Raw genomic sequence first — 24,081 nt, forward strand, 5'->3', positions numbered from 1 at the left:
CAGGATTCAGGGGTGACTCGGGATGGATTATGGGGCGGGGGCATGTGAGACCTGCCTCCTTTGTCAGGGTCCAGTAGGGTTCCAGTTTGGTTTGAGGGGTGTGCAGTTTCAAAGCTGACAAGATCCACCGGAACATTTTCTGCAGGAAAGCTGGCATGCAGCTTCTGGAAGCTGGCAAGTGAGACAAACTCAAGCCTTGTGAGGGGTGGGAGCGTATCTGAGTTCAAGGCTTGGCTCTGTGCAATCTTGGGTGAGTGACTAAACCTCTCCAAGACTCTATTTTTCCATCTGTAAAATGGGGCATTCGCTGTTCCTACCTCATAGGGTTGTGAGAAGGTAGTCCTTGTTGTTGGCACTCAGTAAGTTAATTCATGTTTTCACTTGGCACATATTTATTGCCTCAGTGGTGAGAGAAGGAGGGAAGTCAAGCTTGTCAAGGTCTCCCCGACTGTGCCCAGCACTTTGCCTGCAGGACACAACTCACTTCCTGCTCACAAGGCAGCTGGGAGGTAGGTTCTGCTGTTAGCCCTGTTTGACACAGGAGGAAACAGGTGTGACTTGGGGGGAGGCCAGGGCCCGGGGGTGGCTGCAGTGGTGACCCCTAGATCCAGAACCTGGGCTAGGCTGGGCTGGAGGCCACAGGACTGGACCTTCTGGCCAACGCAGCCAAGGGAAATAAGACCCGCATTGCAGGGCCTGGCTTCTGGCAGGATCCCGGGCCCCTGCCCCACTCAGATCTTCTCCACGTAGTTTCCTGGGAAGAGGCCCTCCTGGCCATGCAGCCGGCCTTTCCACCAGCCCGAGGAGTCTGCGGGAGAGAAGACAGTATGAGGCCACGCCCAGCCCACCTGGGAGAAAGCTTTTCATGCCGGCTCTGTGTCTTGTTTTTTTGTCTTATCCATCTCCACTGGCCTGGTATAAGGCAGAGGCTAAAAAGAGATGACAGAAGGGGCATTCCCTGGAGGTCCAGTGTTTAGGACTCTGTGCTTTCACCGCCGAGGGCCCAGGTTGGGGAACTAAAATTCCACAAGCTGCGTGGTGTGGCAAAGAAAAGAAAAAACATGTCTTTTAGGGGACTTCCAAAGAAAAAAAAAAGAGAGAGAAGACAGAAGGAAGGGAGACGGCAACACGTGGGTTTTTCTTGCCACTGGCTCACACTCTGACATTTTCTAGACCACTCACTTGTGCTCTTCTCTCATCCATCTCCTCCTATAGGTCCCTCCCCATAGTGCCCATGGTGGATGCATGAATGACCCCTAAGGGGTTCCTCATCCACCTGCAGAGGGTGCTGTTGCATCCCAGGCTCCTCTAGGGTCAACCCAGGGGCAAGGTAGGAGGTCTGGAGGCCTGGGCCATCCAGACATGGCCCATATCCTACTCACAAGGTAGGTTCTGCTATTAGCCCTATGCTTGACAGGTGAGAAGAATGAGGCTGGGGTACTGGGTGTGATACAGTGATGCTAGGCTCCCAGGGTGGCTTAGGAGGTGACCTTCAGATCCTGGCTCCTCCCATTTCTGCCCTGGCACACACACCTTCCATGAGGATCTCGATGACCTCGTTCACGTTGAAGCTCAGCTCATCCACATCTTGGCCCACGTACTGGTACAGTGCCCGGCACCTCGGGCCATGTGTCCGTGGCTGGGGCTTAGGTCGGCCCACGCCCGGCACAGGTCGCTGCCCCACACTGCGTTTCCTCTGCATGCTGTAGGCACATGGGGGCACTCGTCACAGCTCCGGACACTTCCCCACCCCCAGGGGCCGCCCTCCCACACCACCTACCCAGCCACGCCCTGGTCAGGCACGTTGAGGAATTCTGTGTTGTGCTCTGAGGGGGGCCGTGCCCGCGGGCGTCTGCTGGCCCCTAATGCTGAGGACGGAGGGCCCCGTGGTGGCCGCTGGGAGCCCCCTCCGGATGTGAACTCCAGGGGCAGGGGGCCCCCTCTGGCAGAGGGAGGCACCCCATTGCGGTCCAGGCCTGCAGCAAGATCAAGGATGGGGGCATTTGTCAGGGTGATGCTCGGAAGTTTTGGGGGAGGACTTGGCTCCAAGTTCCCTGTCTGAGGGAAGAGACAGCTACTCTCAGCCTAGTATGGTAAGGACTGGCCTGGCAGGACAGACCCTGGGGCTAGGAGGGCCTAGAGGGAGACTCTGCAGGGGTACGGTTTTCCCCAACCCTCTTCCGTAAGGAGGGCTTTTGTGGGTGGGTCCTGGAGGATGAATAGGAGCTCTAGTGGGGTAGGAATTTGGGAGACAGGCAGAGCAAACAGCCCAAGCAAAGGCCTGGAGGTAAGAACAAATTTGGTTAGTTAGCAAAATAAGATGTAGCTTGCATGACAGGCGTGTAAGTTGGGAGGAGAGAAGAGGTCAGTGGTTGCTGGGATCGGATTCTGAAGGGCTTTGAATACCAAACTAAGCTTTGCCTTTATTCTGTGGGAGATGGGGAGCTGTGGAGAGTTCTGGACAGAAAAGAAGAGATCTAACAACTCTGCTTGTTACATCCTGTTGACAGGAGGTCTGGCTTAGGCTTGGAGCCCACAAGAGACAAGGAAGACACTTAGTGGGGGTTGCCTCTTCACCTCTGGGGGGCCCGGGAGCTGCCCGAGTAGGGGCCTGGGCCGACCTTCGAGGTTTTCCCTGGGCCATTCCCTTCCGTGTAGGCTCTGAAAGGGAAAGGGGAAATTGAGTGGTGACCAGACTAGGTTCTTGGCACCGCCCACAAGTCCAGTCCACTCTGTGGCTCCGCCCGGGGCCCCGCCCCCCGGCTCACTGGCTCTCCCATCAGGAGAGCACCCCTTAGTTACCGGAACACTGGTTCCGCCCAATAATTGGCCCCGCCCCTCTAGGACCTACCTCTCATTGGCTCCTGAGCCCGCCCACTCCAAGGCTCTCCCCATTCATTAGCCGGCTCACGGGTGGATTCCCTGGCCACGCCCCCTTCATGTTTCTCGCCCCCTCATTGGTCACCTCGCTAACCCTGCCCTCTTCATGGCCGTGTTCTCTCTTTAGGTCTCTCAAGACCCGCCCCTCCATGGCCCTCACCCACCCTTGGTCCGCCTCACTGGCTCCGCCCCCATAACCTTGATTGGTCCCTATCGCTGGCCCCGCTCTCTGCATGGCCCGCCTGTTCCTGACTGCTTCTTCATCTCGGTCTCCCGGTTCTGCGCAGACTCACTGGAGCTTTTGGGCAGTCCGTCACCCACGCTGATCGTGAGGCCCCGGCCACTAGCCTTGAGGACCGCCACGTCGCCGGAGCCACGGGAGAAAGTGACGCTGCGGGTGCCACCTCCGCCCCAGCCCTCCTTCTTCACCCGGAACTGTAGTCTGTGAGGATAGGAGGAAGCTATGGGGGTCCCCACCCCCACAAGTGGGAGTCACCTCCCCATCCCATCCTTTCTGGACCCGGGCTGGGGTAGGAGGGGACGAGGCATGGGCTCATTTCGGCCGGTCCGTGAGGCGGAGGAGGGGGCACTGTGCCAAGCCCAGCCCGAGGATGGTGCGGGAGGTGGGGGTCGTACGTGTCGCTGAAGGTGAGGGTCAGGGGCCTCCGCACCAGCTCCTCGAAGCGCTTGCACAGGAGGCTGACGAACTCGGTCTTGAAGACGCTCTCCAGGAAGCTGTCGGCCGCGTCTTCCTGGAGGATGAAGAAGTCGTCCTGCCGCGTGCTGGGGGAGGGGCGGGAGGAAAGGCAGGTGAGAGTGATAGGTGAGGCTGGCAGGACTGACATTTGAGATGTGACAGAGGAGGGTCAGGTAAGAGGCAAGTGAGGGATGACACAGGTGGGGGAAAACGGGAGAGGTGGCAAGGAGCTGGAAAAGGTGGTAATAGAGAAGGATCAGGTGAGGGGACAGGTGCTGTTGGCACATAAGGATGAAGGACAGGTGAAGGTGACAGGTAGGTCCAAGAGAAGGTTGCAGGTATAGCAGCAGGTAAGATGTTCAGGGTGACAGATGGAGTAACAAGAGGGCAGCTGAGAATGAAGGAGGCTGGGGGGTGGGGGGTGACTGTGGGCCAGGTGGGGGCCTCACCTGAGGGAAACGCCCCTCAGGGCCTGGATCTCCAGCTTCTTCTTCAGGACCTCACGCACCTGGCCCTTCTCAGGTCCCTTCTTCACCTTCTCCCGCCCAATCACATACACAAACTTGGGCGTCAGGATCAAGTCCCTCTTGATGGCCTGTGAAGATGCAAGACCAGAGAGGCTGGTGGCAGGAGCCCTGGGCACAGGCAGCCTGGCCCCAGAGGAAAAACCCCAGGCAGAGGGGTAGTGCTGGCAGGTCAGGTGAAGGACAGGTCAGGTGAGGGTCCCTCCGTGTGAAAGTATATAAGTGGTTACTTTATATAAGACATAGGAGGTTAAGTAAGGGTATATTGGCTAGAAGGGTTCTGGGCAGTGAACAGTACAGGATAGGTGAAGGTATACCTGCTGGACCTGGGTACCCAGGCCTGATGAGAATTTACCTGTGCACAGGTATATCTGAGCCAGGTGAAGGTGTCTACTTGAGAAGTCTGTCTAGACTGTGTGCGAGTGTACTTAATGGATAGGTGTGCCCCAGATAGGTGAGGGTGGCTCTGTGGTCAGGGCTTCTGAACAAGGTGAGTGTATAATTATGGACAGATGTGCCTGGCCAGGTGAAGATGTATCTGATGGACAGATATTTTTGGGCTACACAAGGGCGTATTTGATGGACAGCTCTATCTGCGTTAGTTGAGCATATACCTGTGGGCAGATGTGTTTGGGCCAGGTGAGGGTGTACCTCTGGTGGGGGGGCCAGGCTGGGGCCAGGGTCCCGGATGTGGCCACCTGCTAGTGCCTCACCTTGAAGCGACGGTCGTATTTGTTGACCGAGTCAGCAAACTCCACGCGCTCTCTCTTGCCCAGGAATTGACGCAGCTCCGGCCGCTCCTCTAGCCCCAGGTAGTCCCCAACAAAGTTCCTATTGATGCTGTTCCGTCTCCGCTCCTTCTTGTTCAGCAGGATGTTGGAAGCTGTGGCGACACAGGGTGGGCGGCAGAGGTCACGGCCTGGCTCTGCCAGGCCCCTCTGTCCTCAGCCCCAGGCTCCCACCTGCAGCCTCTCACCTTCCTCGCGCATCTCCTCGTACTTCCGGACTGCCACATGGCGCCGCCAGGCCTTCTGGATGGTGCGGGCAAAGCCATCAAACTTGCGCTCTCGCATCTCCTCCAGAAGGAAGAGCTGGGCAAGAAGGAGGGCTGCTGGGTCCTGGCATCTCCCCAGGGGAAACAGTCTCCAGTTTCCCCTGAGCCCACCCCACCCACATGCTCTTGGACACATGCCCTTACAGTGTGGGCCAAAAATTTTATCTTCGTCCAAATGACCGGACCCAGGAGCCCCTCCCAATATGGGGCACAAAGTTCTGCGTTAAATGATAACTGTAGGTTTGATTTGCTGGGTTCAAATCTCAGCTCTGCCACTTACTAGCTATGTGGTCTTACTGGAACATCATGGTTTCTCATGCTAATTGAGCTGTGATATGGCATGTCATCCACGTGAGGTGCACTTCAGTTTCAGAGATGTCAGAAGTGCAAACCAATGTGCATCTTGGAAAACCAACAAAGTACTGTAAATATGAAAATCTGATGGAGAGGACTGTGATGTGACCGCCTACCATATGGTTGTGCAGTATACAACCTGCATACCCGTCCATGGCAGCCCTGGAAAGGAAGCTTTCACAGAAAGTAGAGAAAAGGCTTTTGAATTTTTTTTTAATAAATTTATTTATTGATTGATGTATTTATGTATTTATTTATTGGCTGTGTTGAGTCTTTGTTGCTGCTCACAGGCGTTCTCTAGTTGCAGAGAGTGGGGCTACTCTTCATTGCGGTGTGCAGGCTCCTCATTGCAGTGGCTTATCTTGTTGTGGAGCACGGGCTCTAGGAGTGTGCAGGCTTCAGTAGTTGTTGCTCAGGGGCTCTAGAGCGCAGGCTCAATAGTTGTGGCACATGGGCTTAGTTGCTCCGCGGCATGTGGGATCTTCCTGGAGCAGGGATCAAACCCATGTCCCCTGCATTGCCAGGCAGATTCTTAACCACTGTGCCATCTAGGAAGTCCCAAGGCTTTTGAATTTTAAGAGTCTCAACCCAGGGGCGTCCCTGGTAGCACGGTGGGTAAGAATCCGCCTGCCAATGCAGGGGACATGGGTTCGATCCCTGGTCCGGGAAGATCCTGCATGCCACGGAGCAACTAAGCCCGTAGGCCACAACTACTGAGCCTGTGCTCTAGAGCCCACGAGCCACAACTACTGATGAGCCCACGCTCTGCAACAAGAGAAGCCACCACAGTGAGAAGCCTGGGCACAGCAACGAAGAGTAGCCCCTGCTCTCTGCAACTACAAAAAGCCCGTGCACAGCAAAGGAGACCCAACACAGCCAATAAATAAAAATAAACAAATAAATAAATAAATTTATTAAAAAAAAAAAGTCTCAACCCAGAGGGGACTTAGAGGATAAACTATATTAGAGCAAGTCATCTGGAATAATAACTGGTGAGTATATCAGGGAAAGGAACCTACTGGATATGAAAATATTACAAATCTACAGTAATAAAAACAATGGTGCTGGTCAAAGAATAGAACAACCAGTTGGACCAGGACAGATGGCTGGGAAATGTAATTCAAACAGAAATTTAGTGACAGAAGGGACAGCATTGTCAATCAGAGAAAATGGGGAAATTGTTGAAAATAAAGAAAAATAATTGGCACTTCACCGACAGCGATTTCTCAAATACACAAATATCACATCATTGCTGAAAGTGTGACTGCCACTTTGCTGACCAAGGTGGCTGATGTCTCCCTGGACCCACAGGCTTCCCTGCCAGGACTAAAAGAACCTGCAGGTACTTGATTCAAACTCACTTTAAAGGTATATATCTTGGGGACTTCCCTAGTGGTCCAGTAGTAAAGAATCCATCCTTCAGTGCAGGGGATGTGGATTCTATCCCTGGTCAGGGAACTAAGATCCCACATGCCACAGGCCGACTAAGCCCTTGCGTTGCAGCTACTGAACTCGTGCAGCTCAACTAGAGAGCCTGCCTGCTGCAAGCTACAGAGTCCATGCGCCCTGGAGCCCACGTGCCACAACTAGAGAAAAGAAAACCTGCACGCCACAACAAAGATTCCGTGGGCCACAACTAAGACGTGACACAGCCAAAAAACAAACAAACAAAAAGTATATATCTTGGAGGACTTTTAAAGCTGTGAGTGTTTATAACTATTCATAAAGAAGTGGGGAGTTCTCACCAGAAAAAAAAAGTCACAGGTTCACATGTTACAGAGAATTGACTGGCATTTACATATTCTTTTGTTTCTCAGACCAATACTCTGGGTATGTGGGTCTGTGTGCAAAGCATGTTCAAGTAATGCCTTGTATAGGGTGTCTGAGGGCAGGTAAATGCATTCTGTGGTTTTCCAAGGGAATGACAGGTATGAGTAAAGGGAGACCAACCATGCAGAACTGAGGAGTGGGCCAGTCAACCAGGACAAGTGTCCTCCAACCTTGTTATTTCTGCCCAGTGAAGAGGATCTGTTTTCAGTTTGGGTAATGAAGCTTCCTGAGTTTTAATGGCATCTCCTTCATGCTGGGAAGGGCAGGGGTGGGGTGTGCCCCAAATCAGAGCTTGGCCCTGGTGTACTGGGTTGGATAGTATTCTCCCAAAACTCATGTCCACTTGGTGGGAACTTGTGAATGCGACCTTATCTAGGAAGAGGGTCTTTGCAGATGTAATCAAAGTAACATTAGGTTATGCTGGAGTAGGGTGAGCCCTAAATCCAATCTGACTGGTGTCCTTATAAGAAGGGGGAGGGAATACCCTGGTGGCACAGTGGTTAAGAATCTGCCTGCCAATGCAGGGGACACGGGTTCGATCCGTGGTCTGGGAAGATCCCACATGCCGCAGAGCAACTCAGCCCATGCACCACAACTACTGAGCCTGCGCTCTAGAGCCCGCGAGCCACAACTATTGAGTCCGAGTGCCTGCCGCAACTACTGAAGCCCGTGTGCCTAGAGCCCATGCTCCGCAACAAGAGAAGCCACCGCAATGAGAAGCCTGCGCACCTCAACGGAGAGTAGCCCCTGCTCGCCGCAACTAGAGAAAGCCCGCATGCAGCAATGAAGACCCAACACAGCCTAAATAAATAAATAAATAAAAATTTAAAAGAAGGGGTGGGTGGAATTTGGACCCAGACACAGAGGGGAAGGCCATGTGATGCCACAGGCAGAGACTCTATACACTAAGGATGTAGAGGTGGTACATCTATACACCAAGGAATGCCAAGGATTGCTAGCAATAGCTAGAAGTTAGGGAAAGGCAAAGAAGGATCCTTTCCTGGAAACTTCGGAGGGAATATGGCCCTGCTGACACCTTGATTTTGGATTTCGAAACTCCAGAAACGTGAGGAAGTAAATTTCTGTTGGGTTCAGCCATCCAGGTTGTGGTACTTGTCCCGGGAAACTAATACACCTGGCATGATGGGCCGAGAAGGCCAATAGGTGTGTAAAACATTCAAGGTATTTTGAGTCCACGTTTAGAAGAAACAAAACCCAAATCTAAAAGTGCATTTTTAGTTGAGAAAGGCTCCAACCCCATTAAGTAATTCTTTTTTTTAAAGTGTACTATTTGATAATTTTTTCCTTATTAGTACTGTGTATATGGCAATCGCAGTCTCCCAGGTAATTTAATTCTTTGATCATTTTTTGACAGGGCACAGTTATACTGTTTCCATTTTTACTAAAATTATTCTCATCAGGATTGGGTTTTCTCCTATGCAAATTTTCAGTCTTTCTCCTTATAAAACGTTCCCAGCAAGCTTTTACCTTTGTGAATTTCATTATTTCCAGCTAGTTCACCTTCCCCACCTCAAAATGTGCAGACTGCAGTTTTGGTCAACATTTGATTTTACCTTCTATCGTCTTAGCCAGTGCTAGCTGTATTTTGTCTGTTTTTTCAGTGTCAATTTGTAAAAAAAATTTTTTGGCCACGCCGTGTGGCATGTGGGATCTTAGTTCTGCGACCAGGGATTGAACCTGTATGCCCTGCAGTGGAAGTGTGGAGTCTTAACTACTGGACCACCAGGAAAGTCCCTCAGTGTAAATTTTTATCTTTTCCCTTCAGAGTCAGATATTGCAATCTGCCAGTAACCAGCAAGAAGGAATCTCTTTCTCTCTCTCTCCCTCCCATTTTCCTCTGTTTTTTTTTTTCCTTCCCCTCCCTCTCTCCTTTCTTTCTTATTTGTTACTACTTGAATTGTCCCAGGTGCCGTTTTAGCCTTGGAAAATTTTGGTTTGTGCTTAGTTTATATCGCTAACAGTATCTACTTTGAATGCTTTGATTCTAGACTGTTTTTATTTCTTGGAGCAACGTGCGTCCATAGGGAAAAGCTCTAGGAGGTAGATGCAGACACATTTGGGAAAATGAAGAATCTGGACCTCCCAAGACAGATTATTTTTGTAGCTATGAAATCTACGGAGCCTGCAGCCCACTGTGTTATGCTTTTGCTTTGATGAGAGAACAGTTACTTGTAAGTTACAGTAGCATGAAGGGAATCATGCCGACAGTCTCCTGGTTATCTTCACAAAGTCCCTGAGATGCTGTAGGGCAGGTGATGGGCACCCAGCTGGGCCTGGCTCACGTCCCCAGCACACCTTTCCCCAGTGCTCCAGCTTGTCCCGGGCTGGGGAACCTAAGATTCCCTTGAGAGTCTGGTGAACCAGCACAGCTCATTGAGATGGCTGTCTCCCTGTGTACTTTCCAACCCTTGCATTGAAGCAGGTGGCCACATGGGCCCTTAGGGAATTCCTTGACCTGGTTTTTTGTTATTCTTGTCATTGTTGCTTTTTAAAAAACTTCCCCCTCCCAGCTTTATTGAGATATAACTGACATATAACTCCCTGTAAGTTTAAAGTGTACATGAGTTGATTTGATACACATATATGTTGCAAAATGATTACCACCATAGGTTAGCTAACCCCTCTATCCTGTCATATAATTACCATGCCTTTCTTGCGGCGAGAACATTGAAGATCTACTCTCTTAGCAAATTTCAAGTATATAATACAGTACTGTTAACTGTAATCACGCCGTTGTATATTAGATCCCTAGAACTTATTTGTCATTGTTGCTTTGTTTGTTTGCTTTTGACCCTGAAAGCAGAGGTGGCATAAAGTCAGTGGTGCTTCTAGCCTTTTGATAAAAGGCTAAGAGCTGGGAATTCCCTGGTAGTCCAGTAGTTAGGAATCTACGCTTCCACTGCAGGGTTCAATCCCTGGTTGGGGAACTAATATCCTGCATGTTGGGTGGTGTGGCAAATAAAATTAAAAAAATATATAACCATCTCACTCCTTTATATATAAAAAAAAGGCTAAGAGCTGATGACAGCACGCTGGAGGGATTATTCCTATATTGGAGGATATGAAAGGAGGTTTGTCTTGGAAATATCAGGGCCCAAATAGATCAGGTCTTGGAATAAAATAATTGCCTGTTTGACCTGAACCTCGGGCCCAGGGACTCCATATGTTTATGAATGAAGGAGTGAAAGAAGAAAAGAGGAGAGAGAAAACAGGATAGGAGAAAGGGAGGCAAAGGAAGAAATGAAGACTGTAGAAAGAAGAAAAGGATGGAGGAAAGAAAGAAGAAAAAAAGGAAGGGTCATTCTGAATTCCCTGACGGTACAGTGGTTAGGACTCCGCACTTTCACTGTTGAGGGGCAGGGTTCAATCCATGGTCGGGGAACTGAGATCCCACAAACTGCATGGAGTGGCAAAACAAAACAAAACAAAACAAAAAACATTTTGGATAAGCAGTGAGTTCTTATCCCTTCCAAGGGGATGTCACCGCAGGCGGCCATGTGTCTCTCCACCTGCTTCCTGGCCACCAAGGACTGTTCAGCTAATTTAGCTTTTCTTTGAGCACCTACTACATGCCAGGGACCGTGCCCCGGACTTCCTGTTTTGTCTAATCCTCACCCTGATCCTGCAGGGCGGCTGTGACTCTCCCCGCTTTCCAAATTGAGAAACTGAGGCTTGGAGGGGAGAGGAAACGTGCCCACCGTCGCACAGGGGCCTGAAGACCAGGACCACGCACGTGCTGCTGCTGTCTCTGTCTGCCCGCCTGCCTGTCTGTCTTGCACCCACACTTACAGACTCGGGGTTCTTGACGAAGACCTTGGTACTCCCCATCTGGTACTGGTCTGGCTCCATATTGACTGCCCGCAGCAAGCGCTGGACGCCCTGACGCTCATCCCCACGCCAGTGTGGCCACGTCTCAGGGGTCAGAATGGCATACCTGGAGGGGGAGGGCAGGGGGGGATGTGAGCAGCCGGCCAGGCCGCTGGCAGTTGGGGCGGGAGGGTGCACGTGGGGGGAGGGTGGAGCGCCTCACCTCTGCAGGAACTTGGCAAACTGGCGGCGGTAGGCGAAGCCCGCCCGGCGCACTCTGATGTTCTCCTTCAGCCCCAGGTACTCTACCTGGTGCTTGACCCTGCAGGGGGGGCAGCCTGAGTCCCCTGGTGGGGGTCTCACAAGTCCTGGGAGTTGGGGGGTCTGGATTCGCGCTGGGGGTAGCTTAGGGGGGTGAGCTCTCAGGTCTGGGGGGGGGGGTTTGGTGCTGGCCCCAGGTGTCCGCTTGGGAGTTGGTTCTGTGCGGTGGGGGTCTGGGTTCTGTGTGTATGTGGGGGGGGGGGGTCTGTGTTTGCTCTGTGATCAGTTCCAGGGTCAATTCCAGGGGTGGGTCCTGGGGTCTGGGGGACCAGGGGGACTGTGCTCGTCCCTGGGGTATCCTACAGTCTGTCTGGGGTTGTCCCTGGGGGTCTTGATCAGTGTCAGGTGTAACCCCGGGACCCTGAGGGGTTTTGTGCTGGTCCTAGGGGTCAGGCTGGATGAGGCCTTTGATGGGTTCCATGACCCTGCGGGGGGGCGGGGGTGCAGAAGGAGGGTCAGTCTAGGGGCCAGGGGGTGTGGACTGGCCCAGTGGGTCGTGAGACGGGGCAGGGGGGTCACCTGTTCTCCTCCCAGTCACGGGGCCTCTTGGTCTCGTTGGGCTTGATGCAGCGGATATAGTGGGGGGTGCATCTCTTCAGCGTGGACACCAGGTCATTGGCTTGTTTCTAAGGTGGGGGTGGGGGCACAGATGGGACCGTCTCACCCCTCTCTGTTCCCACCCTGAATGCAGTCCAGAGAGACAAAGACACACTGGGTGGGTGGGTGGGGCGGCACCTGGTCCATATCATACGAGGTTGGTTTTCTGTGTCTACCTGACCCTTGAACCCCAAACCAGGAGCTTGCATGTTTGCCACACTCATCACTTAGCCTGGCACATAGGGAGTGCTCAGTGAACATTTGTTTTTGTTTTTGTTTTAATAAATTTATTTATTTATTGGCTGTATTGGGTCTGTTGCTGCACACGGGCTCTCTCTAGTTGCAGCGAGCGGGGGCTACTCTTCATGGTGGTGCGTGGGCTTCTCATTGTGGTGGCTTCTCTTGTTGTGGAGCAAGGGTTCTAGGCGCGTGGGCTTCAGTCGTTGCGGCACACAGGCTCAATAGTTGTGGCTCACGGGCTCTGGAGCGCAGGCTCAGTAGTTGTGGCGCATGGGCTTAGTTGCTCTGCGGCATGTGGGATCTTCCTGGAGCAGGGCTAGAACCCATGTCCCCTCTATTGGGAGGTGGATTCTTCACCACTGTGCCACCTAGGAAGCCCCTCAGTGAATGTTTGTTGACGCAATAACTGAGCACGTGGGAACACACATTGCCCAGGTATTTCTGCCCGTCCTTTGGCGCACAGGTACTTTGGAAGCAGAGAACCATGTTTGTGTGCTTCAGAGGCCAGGGTTGTGCATTTTAGTCCCTCAGGGGAGACTAGAAAGGGACTCATTCCATGTGGGAAGATTGGAGGAGCGGCAGGAGAGACCTCCGTGTAGATCACAGCTCTGCTGTGTGATCTGGGCCAGCGACTGCCTCTCTGAGCCTTGGCCTCTATCTTCCAGGAGGGACGAGTCCCATGGCTGTAAAGTGCCTTGTGTTTGCTGCCAGCACTGATAAGTGCCCAATATATGGTTATTAAAATATTATTAGGGGACGTCCCTGGTGGTGCAGTGGTTCAGAATCCGCCTGCCAGTGCAGGGGACATGGGTTCAATCCCTGGTCCAGGAAGAGTCCACATGCCTTGTAGCAACTAAGCCCATGAGCCACAACTACTGAGCCCATGTGCCACAAGTACTGAAGCCTGTGTGCCTAGAGCCCATGCTCTAGATTGCATGGGCTTTGCAACAAGAGAAGCTACCACACTGAGAAGCCAATGCACCACAATGAAGAGTAGCCCCCGATCTTCGCATCTAGGCGAAGCCCGTGCACAGCAATGAAGACCCAACGCAGCCAAAAAATAAATAAATAAATATATTAAAAAAATATTATTAGGATGGGACACCCGTGTTCATAGCAGCACTATTCACAATAGCCAATAGGTGAACACAGTCCAAGTGTCCATCAACAGAGGAATGGATAAGAAAAAATGGTATATCTGTAAATGGAATATTATTCACCTTTAAAAAGGAAGGAAATTCTGACACGTGCTTGAACCTTGAAGATACTATGCTCAGTGAAATAAACCAGTCACAAAAGGATAAATGCTGTCTGATTCCACTTATAGGAAGTCCCTAGAAGAGTCAAATCCACAGAGACAGAAAGCAGGATGGTGGGTGTGAGGGACTGAGAGAGGGGATGGAGAGTCAGTGTTTAATAGGGACAGAGTTTCAGTTTGGGAAGATGAGAAAGTTCTGGAGATGGAGGGTGAGGATGGTTGCACAACAGTGTGAATGTACTTAATGCTGCTGAGATGGATACTTAAAAATGGTTAAAATGGTAAGTTTTGTGTATATTTGACCACAATGGAAATAAAAGTGAAATGACCAAAAGAGCAAAAAAAAAAAAAAAAAATTTAGGATGATGGTTCACGTCTGGATTTAGGGAGTTAGGAGGACATCAAGGAAGCTGATCCAAGCTCCCTAACCCCAGAGCTGGAAGAAGCCCCTGGTGAACAGAGGGTGCAAGAGGGAGGGGCGGAGGCCCCGGGATGGGGCAGGGATGGACGTTGGAATGAGAGAAATGGACCCACCCCTCCTCATGCTCACCTTGATCTTGGAGCCGGCGGTGCTGGGGCGGCCCTTCTTTTCTACATCCAGCTTCTCGGGAAAGAGCATCCGGAGGAAGGCCCTGGGCAGGGGGACAGAGGGGGTCGGAGGTGCAGCTGGACCTTGGGTGCCCTCCCAGAGGTGGGGCTATCTAGGTGCCTGAGACCCAGAGGACATTGCTGTACAGTATGGTTCTCCCTGAATGTTGGGGAGTGTGATGGTGAGAATCAGAGGGCTGGTTTGGCCCTTTTGGTTCCTTGATTTATTTGTACTGTTACTTTTCCCTCCATGACCATGCAAGTAAAACAGAACAAAGTTAGACTAAGTGACACAGCATCTTGGGCAACATGGGCAGGTCCCCTGGGACGAACCGTCTTACAGGCACAGGCTTGCATGTGTGTGCAAGGAAATAGGCACAAGGATCTTGCTGCGGCAGCCCTGTTTGTGGTAGCCATAGATGGGCATAACCTAAGTGTCCATCCACAGGGGATTGGTTAAATTCACTTTGGTGAAACCGAGCAGGACTCTGTGGGGCCTTCCCGGAGACAGACCCCCCACCCCCCACCCCCACCACGTCCCCCGCCTCTTTTTTGTAGAAAAGCTTTAGCCTCCTAGGCCTTCTCTGATTTCCAAAGAGCAAATTTAATCAGGAAAGTGAGAGAATGCAGAAACAACGGAAAGCAGTCAAGCAAGACAAAATAATTATAGTTTAGCCGTAAAACAACGTTAAGGACTTTTAGTTCCTCCTCAAGGGCTATAGGTGATATTCTGAGCCATATCCTTGAGTTGTCTTGCAGATACTAAAACCCCCATCAGGTAGAAGAAGTTAACCGTATGCCGACCACCAGCACGTAGACCCCAGACTGGCTGGACCAGAAATTTGATGACTGAGATTCCTGAAACATCATCCTGGTAACTCGCCATTAGCCAATCAGAAAATTGTGCTTGAACTGATCACACACCCTGTGACCCTTTCCCTCACATTGTCTTTAAAGACCCTTGCCTGAAAGCCATCAGGGAGTTTGAGTCTTTTGAATATAAGCTGCCTATTGTCCTTGCTTGGCCCTGCAGTAAATGCTGTACTTTCCTTCACCACCACCCAGCGTCGGGGGATTGGCTTTGCTGCGGTTGAACGAAGAGCCCAAGTGTGGTTTGGTACCATTGTTACATTCACGGCTTCCTCCTCCTCCTCCTCCTCAATGAGATCTTCCCTGACCACCATAACCCAGCATGAGTGGACTGGGTTATGGTTAATCCATGCAGAGTATGTATTTAGGGTGATGAAAAGTTTCCCAGCCTAGATAGCGGTGATGGTTATACAATGTTGTGAATGTACTTAATGCCACTGAGCTGTATACTTTAAAACGGGTAGAAAGGTACATTTTAGATGTTGTGTTATTTTATCACAATTAAAAGAAAGCAAAAAAAAAAAAAAAAGAATGATGCCTTCCTCATTGTCTACCCCTTACCCACTTAGTTTTTCTTCACACTTGTCAGAGGTTCTCACACCTCAGCGGGCACCAGAATCACCAGGAAGGCTTGTTGAAACCCAGATAGCTGGGCTCTGCCTCTGGAGGTTCTCATTCACAGGTCTGGACTGGGGTCCAGTAATTTCTAACAATAATCTCTGGTGCTGCTGGTGCTGCTGTTTCAGGAACTCCTCTTTGAGAACCACAGTTCTAACTCTGTGCTTTACAGTAAGGCAGCCACGGGTCACACGTGGTCCCCGAGGCCCTTAAAATGTGGCCTGTCCAAAGTGAGATGTGCTGTGAGTGTTAAAACACACACTGGATTTCAAAGAGTATGCAGTATGGAACAAAAGAATGTAAGTATTTCATCAATAATTTTTTAGGATTGATTGCATATTAAAATGCTACTTTGGGTATACTGAGTCAAAGAAAACATTAAAAAAAATTTCACTTGTTTTACTTGTTCACTTTTTAAGAAAAATCTTCTGGGACTTCCCTGGTGGCTCAGTGGTTAAGAATCTGCCTGCCAATGCAGAGGACACGAGTTCGATCCCTGGTCCGGGAAGATCCCACATGCCACAGAGCAACTAAGCCCGTGTGCCATAACTATTGAGCCTGTGCTCTAGAGCCTGTGAGCCACAGCTACTGAAGCCTGTGTGCCTAGAGCCTGTGCTCTGCAACAAGAGAAGCCACTGCAATGAGAAGCCCGCACATTGCAGGGAAGAGCAGCCCCCTGCTTGCCACAACTAGAGGAAAAAAAAAACAAGCCTGTTTACAGCAACAAAGACCCAATGCAGCCAAAAATAAAAATAAATTAAAAAAAATAAGAAAAAATTATTTCACTGTTTAATCTTCCACAGAGAGTTAGTTGTATGTTAAATCTCTTACTACAATTCTATTTTTAAAAAGAACAAACGCTAGGGACTTCCCTGGTGGTCCAGTGGCTAAGACTCCCAACTCCCAATGCAGGGGGCCTGGGTTGGATCCCCAGTCAGGGAACTAGATCCCACATGCATGCTGCAACTAAGAGTGTGCATGCCATAACTAAGGGGCAAGCAAGCCACAACTAAGGAGCCTGAGAGCTGCAACTAAGGAGCCTACCTGTAGCAACTAAGATCTGGCGCAACCACATAGATAAAATTAAATATATATATATATATATATATATATATATTAAAAAAGAACAAACCCTAGACCAAACCTGACCAGCAGATGTGTTTTGTTAGGTACACACAGCTTTTTTGTTTTTGTTTTTTGGTGGTAAAATACACAAAACAACATACAATTTACCATTTAAATCATTTAAAAATGTACTATTCACTGGTATCAGATACATTCACATTGTTGTGCAGCACCTTTTTACTTTTTAAGTGTGCTTACCAGAAAGTTTAAAATTATACAGGTGGCAGGAATTTGGCATGAAGGATCTTGTGGGGTGATGCATGTGTTCCAAATTGGATTGCGGTGGTGGCTGTATGACTTGGTACATTTACGAAAAACCACTTCTTAAAATGGACGCATTCAATGGTGTGCAACTTATAACCGAATCAGGCCACTTGAAAACAACTACATGTGTGGCTCCAACTCTACTGGATGTGGAATAATATTGGACAGCGTTGCTTTAAGTCAATGGTTCCCAAACTCTAATGTACATAAGGCTCCTGCGATCTTGTTAAAATTCAGCTTCTGATTCAGTCGGTCTAAGGTGGAGGCTGAGACTCTATGCTTGTAACCATTTCAGAGGATGCTCACGTTACTGGTCTATAAACCACACTTTCAGCTCTTTATGAACCACCGTCTTAGAACTTTCACCCAATGCTATATTCTATTTGCCTTTTTTTTTTCTGTCAGCTCAATGAGAGCAGCTGTGTTCTCTGACCTATCCAGTCCTCCACCCCACAAATTCAAATGATGCCTGGTATACAGCAGTGCTTGAATAAAATTTTGAGGTATAAAAAGACGGAACCCGATATGCTGCTATGATCAGGAAGATTGAGCCATACATATTAATAGAAAAAAAAATGCACAGAATGATGTGTTTTCACGGCATAAAAAGGGAAGCTGTCCACACCGCATGGATGCTTGGGTTTGCAGAGGGCGGCATTGGAAGGCCCATAAGGAACTTCTCCTGGGGCTTTCCTCACTTCTCCCTGTGAACCTTGGGCTACTGTTTAATCAGAACCAGCCACTAGAAACACAGCACCCCCCACAAAGCCTGTGGCGTGACGGGAGCTCTGGGGAAGATGAGGTGGTCCCTGAGCCTCCCTCATCCCCATGAGGAGTTGCCCGGAGGCCCTCACGCCTGGGACCACTCACTGCTCACTGGTCTGCATCAGCTCTATGAGGTCAGAGAAGAGGACATCACGGTTCCTCTCGCAGAAGCCGCTGACATCATAGGATACCTAGAGGAAGGCGGCATGGGGGGAGGGAGGGACTGAGAGAGAGGGTTGGGGCTGGTGTCCTGTGGGGGCCTGCTCTGGGGTGAAAGGACTGGGTGGTGTCTGTGGTTCAAAATAGGGGGTCAGGGGCAGCATGGGCCTGGGGGCCCTGGAGGTCTGCTGAGGTTAATGAGGTGGTTCAAGGGGAGGCTGATGTTCAAGGCGAGATTGAAGGGTTCGAGCTGCAGTCTGGGTCTGAGGTGGGGGGAGATGGGGGTTACAGTCCAGATTAGGGGGAGGGGGCTGTAGGCTGAATCAGAGGGACAGGGAGGTGACAGTTATAGCTCAGATTGGGGGGTGAGAGGCTGAAATCTTGGCAGGGATGCTCTCCAGGGGTCTGCTAGTTAATTTGGCGTCAAAAGGTCAGATTGAGCATCTGTGTTGAGGTTGGTTGCAGGTGCTGGGGGCTGGGGGACTGTGTCAGGAGGGTTATAGCACTAGCTGGGGGTCGGTTTGGGGGAGCTTCAGCCAGGCTTGTGGTCTGGGTCTGCCACCCCCACGCTGGGGGCTCTGCATGGTTCTGGTCGGGGCTACTCCTTGGGTGAGGGAGCACGGGAGTTCCAGCCCATTTTAGGGTCTGGTGGGCTGTAGCACAGCCAGGGGTCCCCTGGGGCTTGTTGCTGCCCATGTTAAGGTCAATGGGAGACTCTGCACTCTTGTAAACTGGGGACGGGGACTGTGGCCACGGTCGGAAGCCAGTGGATTTCTAAAACCTTGGGTAGGGGTCTGTGTGTAGGGGGCTCCAGCGCATTGTAGAGGTGGTGGCTTGCAACACGGCCCTGGGGTCCCCAAGGTGGGATCAGAAGGAGCGGGTCTGTGTCCTGGGTCAGGGGGATAGTGGGGCTTACTGCTCAGATTGGGGTTTGGGGCTTTGCTGCTTAATTCGGGATTGATGGGAGGGAGGTTGTGTTCTGTAAGGCGGGTGCTGTCCTGTTAGTCGGGAGAGCTGTGGTCTTGATCAGGGACCAGTGGGTTCCGCAACCCTGGCTGAAGGGCCACGGTGAGGGGGCAGGCCAGTTCTTGGGGGTCACTGGGAGGGGGTCCATGTTTCTGGCCAGCCTGGGGAGGGGTGGGGAAGGCGGTTGGTGGAGTTCTTCAGCCCTGGCTGGGGGGTCTGGGCGGACTCCCCCTGGGGTCTGTGGGGGCGGGGGCGGGGCGCACCTTGCCCGCGTAGTGGTGGATGACGAAGCCGGAGCTCCAGCTGTTGAAGTGCTCGTGGGTGCCCACGGCCGCCTGCAGCTTCTGCAGCAGCGTCTGGTCGGCGCCGCCGCCCGTGGCGTGCATGGTGGCGCACACGTCGTCCAGAACGCTCATGATGCCTGGGGGGTTCTGCGGGGTGGGGGGAGGGCTTAGCCCGGCCCGGCCCTGCCCCCATCCTGCTCACTGGGGAGGGAGCGGAGGGGCTTCCAAATACAAGAGCAGAAGGTGCCGGTGGGGGGCCCAGATGTGTGGGGGCTGCTGTGGAATCTCGCTGGTGCGGGATGTGCTGGGGGACCCCATAGGGGATCCATGCCTCTATCCCTTCCCCAGACTGTGATGGCGGGGGACCCGTCAGCTTTGACCCCTCCATCCCCAGCAGCCTGCCCAGGGGGATGTTTGTTGAGTGAATAAGTGAAAGGTGAGCAGGTGGGCATCCTCAGTGGTGCTCCATGTGCCCAAGGGGGAACGTGGGTGAGAAGGGCCTATGGGGCGGAACTGGCCTGGCTCTCCCAAGGCCAGCTCCGGGCCCAGTGAGAACCCCCAGCTCTGGCCCGGCCCTCACCAGCTTGTTTTCGATGAGGTCACAGACGATTTTGTTGTTGAAGTACTGGATGGGGGTCCAGCGGATGCCCTCCTGTACGTACTCCTCCTGGGGGTGGCAGAGGGAGCAGGGATGGGACCAGGTGTCTGGGCAGAGGTGTGTGCGTTTCTAGAATGTGAGCTTCAGGAGGATGGGTGAAGGAAGAGTGACAGATGTCCCCTCCTCCCACCTCCATATAAGTTCTCCTCCCATCGCCTCACTTAGGACTGTCTCTGATAACAAAGCCCAGTCCCCTGTGTGGGGCAGGTTGGACGTTTCCCCAGGGGTCCCAGAATTGAGCCTCAGTTGCCTGAAGTGTGGCCTTCTCATGAATACATCCTATTTGGCTCTTTTCTAAAAATCCCTTTCTAGGGACTTCCCTGGCAGTCTAGTGGTTAAGACTCCGTGCTTCCACTGCAGGGGGGCAAGGGTTTGATCCCTGGTTGGAACCTGAGAACTAACAAACAAACAAATGAAAGAATGGTGGTTAAAAAAAGAAAACCTCTTTCTCACTTCCTCAGTCACTCCTGGTATTTGTCCTGGGTCTTAGTCTCAGGATCTGCTTCTATGGGATGGGTAGAATGAAAACAGTAGGGACTTTTGTCTGTCCCAATCGCGGTGGTCTCCTCAGCACTGCAAACAGTGCCTGGTACACAGTAGATGCTCAATAAATAACTGTTGAAGATGTGATAAAGAGGCTATTCCCCAGCCCTTGTCAAACCTTTAGAGGTAGGAAAACCTCTTCTGAAGGGAGGAGCTTGGACAGGTCAGCAGAGAGAGGTGCCAGTGTGGGGCTCGGGTGTCCCTTGGTTGCTTGGCAACCTTCATGGTCCTGCCCCCCCCCCACCCCCGTGTCCCCTGCCCCTGGCCACTCGTCTTTCCCTGCCCACCTGTTCAGCCTTCAGGGTGAGCTCAATAAAGATCTGCTGTAGCTTCTCGTTGACGAAATTAATGCAGAACTGCTCAAAGCCGTTTTTCTGCCGAGGGAGGAAAAGAGTGCTTCCCTCAGTGGGCTGGTGCTGGAGGCTCCAGGGCCACTGGGCCAACCCAGTGTGGGTGTGGGCTGGCGGCAGGGTTGCACGTACCTGGAAGATCTCAAAGCCGTAGATGTCAAGCACACCGATACTGTACTCCTCCTGGGGCTTCTGCATGGCGCGGTTAATGGCCTATGATGGGGCAGGGACACTAGGTGAGTGGCCACATTGGCCTGCCACTCCCTCGAAATGCGCTTAGCCACGTTCACAGGATGGGTCCCCTCCCACCAGCTTCTGTCCTGGTTTCCCCACCTCTGTGCATACCCCCACCCCTGTCGGTCATTCCTATGAGAAACCCCGGTGTTAGAACATCTGGGCTCCTGCCTTGGGAGCTGGCTCTGCCCCTTAGTTACTCTGCACCTCTACTTTCTCATCTTCAAAATGGGTTAATAGTGGGACTCCCCTGGTGGCGCAGTGGTTAAGAGTCTGCCTGCCAATGTAGGGGACACGGGTTTGATCCCTGGGCCGGAAAGATCCCACATGCCATGGAGCAGCTAAGCCCGTGAGCCGTAACTACTGAGCCCGTGTGCTGCAACTGCTAAAGCCAGTGCGCCTAGAGCCTGTGCTCCACAATGAAGAGTAGCCCCCGCTCGCCACAATTAGGGAAAGCCCACATGCAGCAATGAAGACCCAAAATGCAGCCCCCAAACATAAATAAATAAGTAAATAAATAAATAATTAAAAAAAATAAAATGGGTTAATATTAGTGACTCTCTTAAAGGGCTTTTTTTTCCCCTAAGAATTAAATAAACTGATGCATGGAAAACAGAACTGTAGCTGGCACACATTAAGTGCTATGGAATGTTGGCTACTGCAGTCACCATTCCTGACCTTCACACATCCCATTCTCATCCACTCCCATCTAGCCCATCACTTTGTCCTCCTAACAGCCGCCTCCTCGCAGCTCTCAAATGCACCCACCCCTCTCCATCCCAATAGCCCCCATCTCAGTCCAGGCCTGGGCATTTCCAATAGCCCCCTCCTTCCTGGTTCCATGCCACAGCCATGAAGCCCCTAAATCTCCCTTTGAATCACCTGCCTTTCTTGACACATCCCACGGCTGGGCATTGGTGAGGTCACAACAGTCAAGACAACCCCCACCCCTTACTTGGCTGGCCCAAGCCCAAGGCCTGGCGCTGCCCCCAAGTCCCTCTCTCAACCCCTGCCCCACTCGCCTCCACAAGGAAGTCGAAGAGACGGGAGTAGAGCCCCTTGGCCAGGGCGTCCCGAGTGTAGGCTGCCTGCTCCACGTTCAGGGTCACATCAATGGACTCGCTGCGCCCGCCCCAGCGGCTGTCCATCTTGCGGCTGGTCAGCTTCTCCTGCAGCCGCGCACTGTCAATGCCCAGGAGGTAGGCGGGGAAGGCCAGGACTGCCAGGTGATGGGATGGGGGGACAGGAGCAGACAGTCGGGCTCTTGGGCCTAATATGGGTGCTCCCATCTCTCCCCGTTTTGCTCAGTGACACCGATCTTCTCCTCAAGGGTCCTCACCCTCCAGTGGCCACACTGGGAAGAAGCAATATTCACACACACACACACCTCCCCCCGCCGCCAACAGCATCCACACTCACGGTCTGCACTGTCCACCCGGGCGTAGTTCCCATCTTCGCAGAAGCTGATGTTTCCCAAGTGCAAGATCCCTGCCACCAGCTGCAGGACCAGCTGCTGGACGTTGGCTGGAATCCCTATGACCTGCATGGCGTTCTGGGGGCACAAGAGGGACAGAGACTGTGCCACAGATCCCGACCTCCAGCCTGCCCCCTGGGTTAGATTTCAGGGGCCACGGCACAGACCTGGGGAGCCTGGACTCCTGGGTCTCTTGTCCTGGCTCTTTCACCCGCGCGCTGTGTGACCCTGGGCAAGTCCTTGCCCCTCTCTGGGTCTCAGTTTCCCAATTTGTAACAAGAGAAGATTTCGGGGGCTGGAGTGGCCATTGGTGCTCACCAGAGTCTCACTGAAGTCACTCCGGTCATCAGTGCCGTCCACCTTATAGGTGTCTGATTGGTTGAGGTAGTAATAGTAGTCGGGGGTCATGAGCCCCAGGTTCTGCCGCTGCTCCTGAGAGGCCCCTTCCAGCAGCTGGAGGGTGAACGATACTCATGTATGTGGTGCTAGACTGGCATAGCCCTTGGAATCCCCCAGTCCTCAGTGTCACAGGCTCCCAAACGCTGACCCTCCCATAGTTTCCCCCTGGGGTCCAGGTGGGGTTCCCTTTGCCCCAGCCCCAGGGACCCCTTCCTTGCACCTGGTAGTAGATGTGGAAATTCCTCTCATTCTCATTCTGCATGACCACGCGGGATTTCTCCAGAAGGAAGTTGGAGATCTTGCCCCCATCTGGCTCACCACCTCGGCTGAACTGGATCTCAAAGTACTTGCCCTGAACCCGAGAGAGCCACATCAGCCCCTCAGGGTCCCAGGGCTGTAGGTGGGAAAGGATTAGGGGTGGGTCTTATGAGCCTGGCCTCTTTGCCCCTCCCAAATATCCCGTGCCCCATGAGACCTTTTCTCTCCCCACCCCCCACTTTTTGTTCTTTTCACCAGCTCCTTCCCTCCAGCCTTTGCTTAAGCGGTGTCCTGGGCCAGGAATGCCTTTTCCTCCCTCTCCAGTGGTTCAAGTCCTCACTCGGGGCATCTAGCCCTGTGCCTGGCACAGAGAAGTATCACCTTTTATTGACAGCTCCCCAGTCCCTCCACTACAACACAGAAGCCTCCACATCTCTGTGGGATGCTGCTGGTTCCAATGATCTCGGGCGTCTCCCACGTGTTTTCCCTGAGCCCAGAGCAAGGGCCCTCAGGCCCCTTCTTTGGTCTCTGACACCACCTGGGTTCCACTCTGGCCGGAGGTTGGAAGACAGACAAGCTCCCTTATTTCTCCTTTCTGCTACCTCCATCTAACTACAATACTAATGACATCATCATATTACACAATTAAACACTTATAATGTATGACAAGTACTTACTCTATTGTATACTAAAACTATATAAAACAAAATAGAATTACATATTTTTGAGGTTCATCTGTTTTTTCGGTGTACATTAGTAGTTTGAAAACATAGACTGTGTGATTTCATTTATATGAAGTTCTAGAACTGCTGAGACTAATCCACAGTGAAAAAATAAAAAATCAGAGTGGTTGCTTCTGGGGTAAAGTAGGAGTAGAGATTGATTGGAAAGAGACAAAGAAAGAGGGAATTTTCTTGAGAGGTGGTGATGTTCTGTATATTGA

General features: G+C 51.9%; 1 protein-coding gene across 1 annotated transcript in view; it reads right to left on the bottom strand.

Moving 5' to 3' along the window:
- Positions 1–390: 390 nt before the first annotated feature.
- The window catches only part of MYO1F (myosin IF), a 36,688-nt gene continuing 12,997 nt past the window's right edge, over positions 391–24,081 (bottom strand). Inside the window, 22 exon segments of the mRNA XM_057710058.1 lie at positions 391–808; positions 1,534–1,703; positions 1,781–1,976; positions 2,578–2,661; positions 3,174–3,322; positions 3,517–3,663; positions 4,027–4,172; positions 4,815–4,984; positions 5,078–5,192; positions 11,150–11,294; positions 11,391–11,489; positions 12,008–12,114; positions 14,134–14,215; positions 17,919–18,004; positions 19,202–19,369; positions 19,803–19,889; positions 20,711–20,797; positions 20,906–20,986; positions 22,030–22,226; positions 22,427–22,559; positions 22,800–22,934; positions 23,101–23,232. Of these exon segments, the coding sequence (XP_057566041.1) occupies positions 732–808; positions 1,534–1,703; positions 1,781–1,976; positions 2,578–2,661; positions 3,174–3,322; positions 3,517–3,663; positions 4,027–4,172; positions 4,815–4,984; positions 5,078–5,192; positions 11,150–11,294; positions 11,391–11,489; positions 12,008–12,114; positions 14,134–14,215; positions 17,919–18,004; positions 19,202–19,369; positions 19,803–19,889; positions 20,711–20,797; positions 20,906–20,986; positions 22,030–22,226; positions 22,427–22,559; positions 22,800–22,934; positions 23,101–23,232 (2,793 nt within the window). The 3' untranslated portion in view covers positions 391–731.

This window comes from Hippopotamus amphibius, chromosome 15 (assembly GCF_030028045.1).
Source record: "Hippopotamus amphibius kiboko isolate mHipAmp2 chromosome 15, mHipAmp2.hap2, whole genome shotgun sequence".
In the NCBI taxonomy this organism is placed as follows: Eukaryota; Metazoa; Chordata; class Mammalia; order Artiodactyla; family Hippopotamidae; genus Hippopotamus; species Hippopotamus amphibius.